Genomic DNA, 13,216 nt, shown 5'->3' with positions numbered 1-13,216 from the left:
TCGAGATTAACCCGCACGGCAACTTTGCCGTCAGTGAAGAGAGACAAGAAAGACCAAAGTGCCATTTGCCCCTCTCAGTGTGGCCCTGAAGGACTGTGTCCAGGCTAGAGTTCTGTTCCCATCGTACGATCCTCCCCCAGATTGTCCTTTCTGAGCTTCAGCCAGGTGATGCTAAACACTCAGGTGGGAAAGACAAAAATCTACAACAATGTGTTTAAAACAAAGTTGATTTATTGGACATATATCCAGAATATTAAACTCCAGCCCAGTTCCCGGAGTTATTAACATCAGCAGAAACAATCCCCACCTGTCAGAATGAACATGGTTCAGTCCTGGATGTGATTAACAGCAGCAACAACAGAATCCAACCCCTGCAGTCACTTGTGAACTCGCTGGTGTGTCAGGAGGTGGGATGAGCGAGTGAATCCCTTCCTACACACGGAGCAGGTGAATGGCCTCTCCCCGGTGTGAACGCGCTGATGTGTCAGCAGGTTGGATGAGCGAGTGAATCCCTTCCCACACATGGAGCAGGTGAACGGCCTCTCCCCAGTGTGAACTCGCTGGTGTGTCAGCAGGTGGAATAAATTAGTGAATCCCTTCCCACACTCAGAGCAGGTGAATGGCCTCGCCCCGGTGTGAGTGTGCTGGTGTGTCAGGAGGTGGGATGACTGAGCGAATCCCTTCCCACACTCAGGGCAGGTGAACGGCCTCTCCCCAGTTTGAACTCGCTGGTGTATCAACAGGGTGGATGAACGAGTGAATCCCTTCCCACACATGGAGCAGGTGAACGTCCTCCAGTGTGAGTGCGCTGGTCTATTGTGAGCTCAGATGATCGCCTGAACCCAGTCCCGCAGTGCGAGCACCTGAACGGTCTCTCATCAGTGTGAACATGTTGATGGCGCATCAGTTCCCTGGAACTTTTAAAGCACTTCCCACAGTCCGAGCAGTTAAAAGGTCTCTCATCAGTGTGAACTCGCTGGTGTCTTAGCAGGTGGGATAACTCTGTGAATCCCTTCCCACACACAGAGCAGGTGAACGGCCTCTCCCCAGTGTGAACACGCTGGTGTGTCAGCAGGGTGGATGACTGAGTGAATCCCTTCCCACATTCAGAGCAGGTGAACAGCCTCTCCCCACTGTGAACACGCTGGTGTATCAGCAGGTTGGATAACTGAGTGAATCCCTTCCCACACTCAGAGCAGGTGAATGACCTCTCCCCGGTGTGAACATGCTGGTGTATCAGCAGGTTGGATGACCGAGTGAATCCCTTCCCACACTCAGAGCAGGTGAATGGCATCTCCCCGGTGTGAGTGCGCTGGTGTGTCAGGAGGTGGGATGACTGAGTGAATCCCTTCCCACACTCAGGGAAGGTGAATGGCCTCTCCCCGGTGTGAATGCACTTGTGTCTCGATAGGCCAGAGGGTCGGCTGAAGCCTTGTCCACACACAGAACACGTGTACGGTTTCTCCCCGCTGTGAACGGTGCTTTTTGCTTCCATGTTCAGAGGCCGATGATATTCAGATCTGATGAGTCGAGTGACTGTCAGATCTTGACGTGATGTTTGGTTTGAGTTTCCTCTCTGCAAATCCTCCCCTTCCAGTGTCCTATAAAATTAATATTAAACAGGGAGCATGAGAGACAACCCACAAGAAAACAAAGGCAGGTTGTGAAATTGAGCTCAATGAATCTGGTCAATTGTTGGGCCGGCACTAGAAAAAAGTGACCATGAAAGCTGCCGGATTGTCATAAAAACCCAACTGGTTCACTGATGCCCTTCAGGGAAGGGAATCCACCACCTGGTCTGGGCCTACACAAGACTCTGGCCTCTATGGGAGGAGAGAGAGAGCGAGAGAGAGAGAGAGGTGGGTGTGGGAGGGGGAGGGGGCGAAGGAAAGGAACTTTATACATCTGCAACTCAACCAGAACTTTGATAGAACCTCCAAAACCCGCAACCTCCACCACCTAGAAGGACAAGGGCAGCTGTTGTATGGGAGCACCATCACCTCCAAGTTCCCCGCCAAGTCACACACCATCCTGACTCAGATATATTCATCATTGCTGGGTCATAATCCTGGAACTCCTTACCGAACAACATTGTGGGAATACCTTCACCACACGGACTGCAGTAGTTCAAGAAGGTGACTCACCACCCCCTTCTCAACGGGAAACTGGGGATTGGCAATACAGGAAACTTTCGTTTAAACGGAGGTTAAATATCCGGAATGCTCTATCCACCGGCAAAATTCAGGAGTCAGTTCAGATAACATTTTTTAATTTTAGCTGCTTTTTTTCTCCATTTGTGGCTCTGCAAGCGTCTAGCTGAAGCTGTTGCTTAGCTACAGGGTTTGTTGCTTCAGACGGAACTCAGAAGCTCCGTATCTTTTAACTATAGCGCGCGTTTCTCCGGCAGTGTTGATCGACCGGCACCAGCTCGGTCCCGTCAGTGCCGGATACCAGAAAGTTTCCTGTATTTGCTGCTCTTGCGAGCTACGCCCACATCCCAAGAATTAATTAAAACAAATCTGTAGATGTAAACTGGATTAAAAGCCTGTACAGAAATACTTGTTCCTAAAACAATACTCTTTTACATGGTACGGACAGTGTCTGTGTAACAACCTAATCTCCCCTAGAATCCACCTCCCTTGACAGTCTCACATTGGAAATTGTTGGGTCCTCCTGGGCTCAGAAGTACTGGGGGGTTAAACCCAGCAGCTTCTCCTCCATCTCCAATCCAGCTCAAACTGAAGCATAGAAACATACAAACATAGAAACATAGAAGATAGGAGCAGGAGTAGGCTATTCGGCCCCTCGAGCCTGCTCTGCCATTCAATGCGATCATGGCTGATCATCCAAATTCAGTACCCGGTCCCCGCATTCTCCGCATACCCCTTGATCCCTTTAGCTTTAAGAAATATATCCAACTCCTTCTTGAATATATTTAATGTATTGGCCTCTACTGCCTTCTGATGTAGAGAATTCCACAGGTTCACCACTCTCTGGGTGAAGGAATTCCTCCTCATTTCTGTCCTAAATGGCTTACCCCGTAACCTTAGACTGTGACCCCTGGTTCTGGACTCCTCGACCATCGGGAACATCCTTCCTGCATCTAGTCTGTCCAGTCCTGTCAGAATTTTATAAGTTTCAATGAGATCTCCTCTCATTCTTCTAAACTCCAGCGAGTACAAGCCCAAACGTCCCAATCTCTCCTCATACGTCATTCCTGCCATCCCAAGTATCAGCCTGGTGAATCTTCGTTGAATTCCTTCCACGGCAAGAACATCCTTCCTCAGATAAGGCGACCAAAACTGCACACAATACTCAAGATGTGGTCTCACCAAGGCCCTGTACAACTGCAGCAAGACATCCTTGTTCCTGTACTCAAACCCTCTCGCTACGAAGGCCAACATACCATTTGCCTTCTAAACCGCCTGCTGCACCTGCATGCTTACCTTCAGCGACTGGTGCACAAGGACACCCAAGTCTCATTGAATTTCCCCTTCTCCCAATCTATTGCCATTCAGATAATAATCTGCCTTCCTGTTTTTGCCACCAAAGTGGATAACCTCACATTTATCCACGTTATATTGCATCTGCCATGCTTCTGCCCAATCACCCAACCTGTCCAAATCATCCTGTAGTTTCTCGACACCTTCCTCACAGCACACACGCCCACCCAGCTTTGTGTCATCTGCAAATTTGGAGATATTACATTTAGTTCCCTTGTCTAGATCATTAATATATATTGTGAATAGTTGGGGTCCAGGGACCGATCCCTATGGCACCCCACTAGTCACTGCCTGCCACTCGTAAAAAGACCCATTTATTCCAACTCTTTGCTTTCTGTCTGCCAACCAGTTCTCTATCCAAGCCAATACCTTGCCCCCAATCCCAGGTGCCTTAACTTTATACACTAATCTCTTATGCAGGACCTTATCGAAAGCCTTCTGAAAGTCCAAATCCACAACATCCACTGGTTCTCCCTTATCTATTTTACTAGTTACATCCTCAACAATGAAGCAACAAAAAGTCCTACACAGGCGGCCAGGGACCTACCTTCCGTCAGCCTGCAATAAAACTCTTCCCCACAGCTGCTGACTAATGGCGGCCGCAGCACCCACAATTCCCCGCGCCCCAGAAACCGCTCTATCCAACGTGCCGATTTCCCCGCTGAGAGTGCGCATGCTCCCCGGGGCCGCAGGCCATTCTGGGAGCCTGGCTCCTGTCCTTTTCCCAATTCAGGCTTGGTGGAACCTGCTGAAGAAACCGGGAAGCGGCGGCTCGGATGGGGGAGGCGCTGCACCCTGGGTTTCGAGGTGCCAGGGCCCTGGCCGCACGTCTGCAGGGCCCGGCCGTTCTGAATCTGATTGAGTTTTTGATGAGGTAACAGAGATTGGCAGAAGAACCAAAGGCGACATGAGGAAAAACTTTTTTACTCAGTGAGTGGTTAGGATCTGGAATTCACTGCCTGAGAGGGAGGTGGAGGCAGATTCAATCATGGCTTTCAAAAGGGAATTGTATAAGTGCCTGAAGTAAAGACATTTGCAGGGTTACAGGGAAAGGGCGGGGAGTGGGGCTAGCTGAAGTGGTCCTGCAGAGAGCCGGCACGGGCTCGACGGGCCGAATGGCCTCCTTCTGTGCTGTAACCATTCTCTGATTCTATAAAATATTAGAAAGTTTGTTCCACAGAAGCACAAGGTTTATCTGCTTTTATTGATGAATTTAAAATGTCTCTATTAAAACCGGAGCCAGTGTGTTGTGAGCCAAAGAGCCTTGTGTCCAGTGAGGGGAATAAAGGCCCACAGCCTCCCCTGGCCCCGGACCCTGAACAAGGGACTGGAGAAACTCGCTGCCCTGTGGATCAGACAATCAGCTGGCGCCAGTCCCGTCCCTCGGGCTCCCCGATTGGTTGGAGGACCCGCCGCCGGCTCGCTCCTCCAGCCCCGCCCCACTCGCTCCCTATTGGTTGGAAGCTCCCATCACAGGCCCTGGGCCCGGGTCACGTGTCCCCGAGGAGGTCACGTGCTCCATCCAACTGATGCCGCTCGGTCCGGGGCCTCACGGACTCTCAGGTTTTTCTATTTCTCTTTATTCTCTCCCGATCCACCCCTCCCCCCACCCCGCGTGATTCTCCACCCAATCGGAGCGGAGAAAACTCACTTTGCATCACCGATCGCGACTCTGGACCCGACACCAAGGCCTTTCCCCGGAATGGCCCGCGCCGACTCCGTCCGGCAGGATCCGAGTGCGCAGGCGCAGCTCCGAGTGGGGGGAGGGGGGTTGGTGTCCTCTGGGCATGCGCGGTTATTACCCTCAGCCCAAACCGCCGCTCCCTGTGCGCATGCGCGGACTATCATCTGTCAATCAACCATCAGCCAGAAGAGGTCGCTGGTGAGACCAGTGAAGAAAGAAAGACTTGCATTTCTATAGCGCCTTTCACCACCACCGGACGTCCCAAAGTGCTTTACAGCCAATGAAGTACTTTTGAAGTGTAGTCACTGTTGTAATGTAGGAAATGCGGCAGTCAAATAGCACACAGCAAGCTCCCACAAACAGCAATGTGATAATGACCAGATAATCTATCTTTTTGTTAACTCTGTTTCTCTCTCTACGGATGTTGCCTGGCCTGCCGAGTGTTTCCAGCATTTCCTGTTGTTATTTCAGATTTCCGGCATCCGCAGTATTTTGCTATTATCCTTTTGTTACATTGATTGAGGGATAAACATTGGCTAGGACACCGGGGATATTTCCCCTGCTCTTTCCCACATTACAACAGTGACTACGCCTCAAAAGTACTTCATTGGCTGTAAAGCACTTCAAGACGTCTGCTGGTCATGAAAGCACTATATAAATGCAAGTCTTTCTTTCTCAAAATAGCGTCATGGGATCTTTTACATCCACCTGAGAGAGCAGACAGGGCCTCAGTTTAATATCTCATCCGAAAGACGCCACCTCTGACAGTGCCTCAGTACTGCACTGGAGTGTCAGCCTGAATTTTTGTGCTCAAGTCTCTGGAGTGGGGCTTGAACCCACAACCTTGTGCCTGAGTCATAGATTTATACAACACAGAAAGGGGCCCTTTGGCCCATCGTGTCCGCGCCGGCCATCAAGCCCTGTCTATTCTAATCCCATTTTCCAGCACTTGGTCCGCAGCCTTGTATGCTATGGCGTTTCAAGTGCTCATCTAAATGCTTCTTGAATGCTCTAAGGGTTCCTGCCTCTACCACCCTTTCAGGCAGCGAGTTCCAGATTTCAACCACCCTCTGGGTAAAAAAGCTTTTCCCCAAAACCCCTCTAAACCTCCTGCCCCTTACCTTGAAACTATGCCCCCTGGTTATTGACCCCTCTACTAAGGGGAAAAGTTCCTTTCTATCTACCCTATCTATGCCCCTCACAATTTTGTACACCTCAATCAGGTCCCCCCTCAGCCTTCTCTGCTCTAAGGAAAACAACCCCAGCCTGTCCAGTCTCTCTTCATAGCTGAAGCGCTCCAGCCCAGGTAACACCCTGGTGAATCTCCTCTGCACCCTCGCCAATGCAAGCACATCCTTCCTATAGTGTGGCAACCAGAACTGCACACAGTATTCCAGCTGTGGCCTAACTAGCATTTTGTACAGCTCCATCATAACCCCCCTGCTCTTATATACTATGCCTCGGCTAATGAAGGCAAGTATCCCATATGCCTTCTTAACCACCTTATCTAGCTGCCCTGCTGCCCTCAGGGATCTATGTACATGCACACCAAGGTCCCTCTGATCCTCTGTCCTTCCTAGGGTTCTACCATTCATTGTGTATTCCCTAGTTAGTCCTCCCAAAATGCATCACCTCACACTTTTCAGGGTTAAATTTAATTTGCCACTGTGCTGCCCATCTAACCAACCTGTCTATATTCTCCTGTAGCCTGAGGCTTCCCTCCTCGTTATTTACCACTCCACCAATTTTCGTGTCATCTGCGAACTTACTGATCATACCTCCTACATTCATATCTAAATAATTAATGTACACTACAAACAGCAAAGGACCCAGACCCTGTGGTACACCACTGGACACAGGCTTCCAGTCACAAAAACAACCTTCGACCATCACCCTCTGCCTCCTGCCACTAAGCCAATTTTGGATCCAATGTGCCAAATTGCCCTGGATCACATGGGCTCTTACCTTCTTGACCAGTCTCCCATGTGGGACTTTGTCAAAAGCCTTACTGAAGTCCATGTAGACTACATCAACTGGACTGCCCTCATCTACACACCTAGTCACCCCCATCGAAAAATTGAATCAAATTGGTTAGACATGATCTCCCCCTGACAAAGCCATGCTGACTATCCTTGATTAATCCTTGCCTCTCCAAGTGGAGACTAATTCTGTCCCTCAGAATGTTTTCCAATAATTTCCCTACCACTGATGTTTGGCTCACTGGCCTGTAATTCCCTGGTTTATCCCTACTACTACCCTTCTTGAATAATGGTACAACGTTAGCTGTTCTCCAGTCCTCTGGAACCTCCCCTGTGACCAGAGAGGTTCTGAAAATTTGTGTCAGAGCCCCTGCAATCTCCTCCCTTGCCTCACACAGCAGGCTGGGATACATCTCATCTGGGCCTGGGGGTTTATCCACTTTTAAACCCGCTAAAACCACTAGTACCTCCTCCCTCTCAATACTAATTTGTTCAAGTATATCACAATCCCCCTGCATGATTTCTATGCCTGCATCGTCCTTCTCCATAGTGAACACAGATGCAAAATATTAATTTAAAACCTCACCTACATCTTCTGGCTCTACACACAGATTGCCACTTTGGTCCCTAATGGGCTCTACTCTTTCCCTGGTTATCCTCTTGCCCTTAATATACTAATAAAACACCTTGGGATTTTCCTTTATTTTGCCTGCCAGTGTTTTTTCATGACCTCTCTTCGTTCTCCTAATTTCTTTTTTAAGTACCCCCCTGCACTTTCTATACTCCTCTAGGGCTTCCACTGTTTTTAGTCCTTTGTATCTGCCAAAAGCCTCCCCTTTTTTCCTAAACCATTCTTGTATGTCCCTTGACATCCAGGGTTCCCTGGGCTTGTTGGTCCCACCCTTGACCTTTACGAGAACATGTTGGCGTTGTACTCTCTCTATTTCCTTTCTGAAAGACTCTCACGGCTCTGATGTGGATTTTCCTACAAGTAGCTGATCCCAGTCCACTTTGGCCAGATCCTGCCTTATCATATTAAAATCGGCCTTCCCCCAATTTAGAACCTTTATTTCCGGTCCATCTTTGTCCTTTTCCATAACTACTTTAAATCTCACCGAATTATGGTCACTGTCACCAAAATGCTCTCCTACTAACCCTTCTACCACTTGCCCTGCTACATTCCCTCGAATTAGGTCCAGAACCACCCCATCTCCTGTAGGACTTTCTACATGTTGGCTGAAAAAGCTCTCCTGGATGCACTTTAAGAATTCCACACCCTCTAAGCCTTTCACACTCTGACTATCCCAGTTAATATTGGGGAAGTTGAAATCCCCAACAATTATTACCCTATTATTTCTACACTTCTCTGAGATTTGCCTACATATCTGTTCCTCTATCTCCCCCTTACTGTTTGGGGGCCTATAGTACACTCCCAGCAAAGTGCTTTCCCCATTTTTGTCTTTAAGTTCTACCCATATGGCCTCATTAGAGGAACCTGCTAAGGAATCATCTCTCCTTACAGCAGAAATTGACTCCTTGATTAATATTACGAACCTGATTTTTGGTCAACTCCTGAGTATTCACGTTTAATAAATCTCCGGGAGAAGGAGTCGCTTCACTTGTACTGGTTCCTGGGGCCTGATCACCTTACCCAGGAGCAGGGCCTTGACCCTGACTTTGCTCACTTGTACTGGTTCCTGGGGCCTGATCACCTTCACCAGGAGCAGGGCCTTGATTCTGGGGGTGTTTTATTGCACCGCTTGGTTTACTTGAGAAGAGCCCCATCAGGGCAATTGCGGGAGGGTCAGGGGGCAAGTGCAGGAGGGTCAGGGGGCGAGTGCGGGAGGGTCAGGGGGCGAGTGCGGGAGGGTCAGGGGGCGAGTGCGGGAGGGTCAATCTCCAGGATCAGTGTGTATCGGAGTCAATGGCACTCTCTGACCTTTCTCCCCAGTCCATCTCCAGGACCAGTGTGTGTCTGAGTCAATGGGACTCTCTCAGACTTTTCTCCCCAGTCCATCTCCAGGACCGGTGTGTATCTGACTCAATGGGACTCTCTCTGCCCTTTCTCCCCAGTCCATCTCCAGGACCAGTGTGCATCTGAGTCAATGGGACTCTCTCTGACATTTCTTCCCAGTCCATCTCCAGGAACATTGTGTATCTGAGTCAATGGAACTCTCTCTGACCTTTCTCCCCAGTCCATCTCCAGGTCCAGTGTGTATCCGAGTCAATTGGACTCTCTGACCTTTCTCCCCAGTCCATCTCCAGGACCAGTGTGTATCTGAGTCAATGGGACTCTCTCTGACCTTTCTCCCCAGTCCATCTCCAGGACCAGTGTGTATCTGAGTCAATGGGACTCTCTCTGACCTTTCTCCCCAGTCCCTCTCCAGGACCAGTGTGTATCTGAGTCACTGGGACTCTCTCTGACCTTTCTCCCCAGTCCATCTCCAGGACCAGTGTGTATCTGGGTCAATGGGACTCCCTCTGACCCTTCTCCCCAGTCCATCTCCAGGACCAGTGTGTATCTGAGTCAATGGGACTCTCTCTGACCTTTCTCCCCAGTCCATCTCCAGGACCAGCGTGTATCTGTGTCAATGGGACTCTCTGACCTTTCTCCACAGTCCATCTCCAGGACCAGTTTGTATCTGAGTCAATGGGACTCTCTCTGGCCTTTCTCCCCAGTCCATCACCAGGACCAGTGTGTATCTGAGTCACTGGGACTCTCTCTGACCCTTCTCCCCAGTCCATCTCCAGGACCAGTGTGTATCTGGGTCAATGGGACTCTCTCTTACCTTTTTCCCCAGTTGATCTCTGGAAGCTCTTTGAATCGGAAGGGTTCTCTCTGGTTGGTGCTCACAATCCTGTGCTGGTTAACCGGCTGTTGTTCCTCAGTCTACAATCCCTGTTTACTTCGAGTTGAGCACCTTCCTCAATCACACCATCATCCACCGGGACATCTAACTGTGACAGAGCAGAAAATAAGAACAATATTGAAAGCGTGAAATAATGTAATGTAGGCTTTTAATCTGCTTACTTATCATTCAATTTCAAGGCCGAGTATTTGTTTGATTTTGTCCCTTTCCTCAGATCCCCAGTTCGGGGCGGTGTATTTAGTTTGGAGATTTTCCTGACTGTAAATTTCCGGCCTCCTGAGAATCCCCCATTTTCACTGCTCTGGGCGGAAATGGGCCATTTTCTGTGCGGAATTACTAACTGGAGCGGTGACCCTCCCTCGCTGTGATCTAAACTCGGGGCTGAGCAGCCGCTGTCAGGCCGGGTGCTGAATGGAGCCGAGTTCCCGCAGTCACAGAGCAGGCCCTGTAACCCGGGCAACCAGCCTGTTTCTGACCCTCACTCACCGATCAACCCGCGCCGCCCGGCACTGCACCGGCGCGGAACAAGGGAGCGGCACTGCATCTGCGTGGGACGGCAGCGGAGCGGCACTGCACCTGCACGGGAGAGAAAAAGGGAGTGGCACTGCACCTGCGCGGGAGAGATAGAGTGCGGCACTGCGCCTGCGCGGGACAGCGATGTCGCACGAACGCATCATTATCGCTCCCAGTGGTGGGAGAACTGCATCGGAACATATTAATATGTTCCGATGTAGTCCTCCCACCACTGAGAGTGCCGCTTCCTTTCTCTCTCCCACGCAGGCGCCGTGCCGCACTCCTGCCCACCGCGCAGGCGCAGTGCCGCTCCTTGTACTCCCGCGCAGGCGCAGTGTCACTCACTTACTCTCTCCCGCGCAGGCGCAGTGCCACTCCCTTTCTCTTCCTCCCGTGCAGGCGCAATGCCGCTCCCTTTTTCTCTCCTGCGCAGGCGCAGTGCTGCTCCCTTTCTCTCCCGCGCAGGCGCAGTGCCACTCCGCTGCTGTCCCATGCAGTGCTGGGTGGCGCGGGTTGATCGGTGAGTGAGGGTCAGAAACAGGCTGGTTGCCCAGGTTACAGGGCCCGCTCTGTGATTGAGGGAACTCGGCTCCATTCAGCACCCGGCCCGACAGTGGCTGCTCAGCCCCGAGTTTAGATCACAGCGAGGGAGGCTCACAGGGTCACCGCTCCGGGCAGTAACTCCGCACAGAAAATGGCACATTTCCGCCCAGAGCAGTGAAACTGGGGGAGTCTCAGGGGGCCGGAAATTGACTGTGAGGAAAATCTCCAAACTATGCACACAGCCCTCGAACTGGGGATCTCAGGAAAGGGACAAAATCAAACAAATACTCGGCCTTGAAATTGAATTATTAGTAAGCAGATTAAAAGTCTACATTATATTACTTCATGCTTTAAATATTCTTCTTATTTTCTGCTCTGCCACAATTAGATGTCCAGGTGAATGATGCTGTGATTGAGGAAGGTGCTCAGCTCGAAGTAAACAGGGATTGTAGAATGAGGAACGACAGCAGGTGAACCAGCACAGGATTGTGAGCACCAACCAGAGAACCCTTCCGATTCAAAGAGCTTCCAGAGATGGACTGCGGAGCAAGGTCAGAGAAAGTCCAATTCACTCAGATACACACTGGTCCTGGACATGGACTGGGGAGAAAGGCCAGAGAGTCCCATTGACTCAGATACACACTGGTCCTGGAGATGGACCGGGGAGAAAGTTCAGAGAGAGCCCATTGACTCAGATACACACTGGTCCTGGAGATGGACTGCGGAGCAAGGTCAGAGAAAGTCCCATTGGCTCAGATACACACTGGTCCTGGAGATGGACTGGGGAGAAAGGTCAGAGAGAGTCCCATTGACACAGATACACACTGGTCCTGGAGATGGACAGGAGAGAAAGGTCAGAGAGAGTGCCATTGACTCAGATACACACTGGTCCTTGAGATAGACTGGGGAGAAAGGTCAGAGAGAATCCCATTGACTCAGATACACACTGGTCCTGGAGATGGACTGGGGAGAAAGGTCAGAGAGAATCCCATTGACTCAGATACACACTGGTCCTGGAGATGGACGGGGGAGAAATGTCAGAGAGAGTCCCATTGACTCAGACACACACTGGTCCTGGAGATAGACTGTGGAGAAAGGTCGGAGAGAGTCCCATTGACTCAGATACACACTGGTCCTGGAGATTGACTCGGGAGAAAGGTCAGAGAGAGTCCCTTTGACTCAGATACACACTGGTCCTGGAGATGGACTGGGGAGAAAGGTCAGAGACAGTCCCATTGATTAATACCATTGTAATGAAGGATATTAGCTCTGATGATGTGGAATCTGTATGGGTAGAATTGAGAAATACTAAGGGGAAAAAAACATTAGTGGGAGTGGTATATAGACCTCCAAACAGTAAGGCGGAGGTTGGGGATGGCACTAAAAGGGAAATTAAAGAAGCGTGCAATAAGGGCACAGCAGTCATCATGGGTGACATTAATCTACATATAGATTGGGCCAACCAAATTAGTAACAATACTGTGGAGGAGGAATTCCTGGATGTTTACGGGATGGTTTCCTGGACCAATATGTCGAGGAACCAACCTGAGATCAGGCCATGTTAGACTGGGTATTATGTGATGAGAAGGGATTAATTAGCAATCTTGTTGTACAAGGCCCCTTGGGTCGGAGCGATCATAATATGATCGAATTCTTCATTAAGATGGAGAATGAAGTAGTTGACTCAGAGACTAGGGTCCTCAATTTAAATAAAGGAAACTACGATGGTCTGAGGAGCGAGTTGGGTAGGATTGATTGGGGAATGGCACTCAGAGGGTTGATGGTGGATAGGCAATGGGAAACATTCAAAGACTGAATGGATGAGCTACAGAATTTGTTCATCCCAGTTTGGCATAAAAATAAAACAAAAAAGGTGACTCAACCGTGGCTAACAAGGGAAATTAGGGATAGCATAAGATCCAAGGAGAGGACATATAAATTGGCCAGAAAAAGCAATAATCCTGAGGATTGGGAGCAGTTTAGGATTCAACAAAGGAGGACAAAGAGATTAATTAAGAAAGGGAACATAGAATATGAGAGTAAGCTTGCATGGAACATAAAAACTGACTAAAAGCTTTTATAGATATGTGAAGAGAAAATGATTGGTGAAGTCAAGCATAGGTC

The 13,216-nt window shown here is 49.8% G+C and overlaps 1 protein-coding gene across 1 annotated transcript in view; it reads right to left on the bottom strand.

Annotated features, from left to right (window-relative positions):
* Nucleotides 1–271: 271 nt before the first annotated feature.
* LOC147093425 (uncharacterized) overlaps nt 272–13,216 on the bottom strand; it is a 40,521-nt gene continuing 27,576 nt past the window's right edge. The window contains exons 2-3 of the mRNA XM_085973899.1: nt 870–1,601; nt 272–792 (exon numbers count right to left, since the gene is read on the bottom strand). Of these exons, the coding sequence (XP_085830025.1) occupies nt 378–792; nt 870–1,495 (1,041 nt within the window). The 5' untranslated portion in view covers nt 1,496–1,601 and the 3' untranslated portion in view covers nt 272–377. The remainder of the gene's footprint in view (nt 793–869; nt 1,602–13,216) is intronic.

The sequence above is a fragment of the Somniosus microcephalus genome, unplaced genomic scaffold (assembly GCF_052327205.1).
Source record: "Somniosus microcephalus isolate GS21.2 unplaced genomic scaffold, FLI_Smic_1.0 unresolved_chr1, whole genome shotgun sequence".
Lineage (NCBI taxonomy): Eukaryota > Metazoa > Chordata > Chondrichthyes > Squaliformes > Somniosidae > Somniosus > Somniosus microcephalus.
The sequence above is the reverse complement of the archived record's forward strand: the minus strand, read 5'-3'. Positions and strand labels throughout refer to the sequence as shown.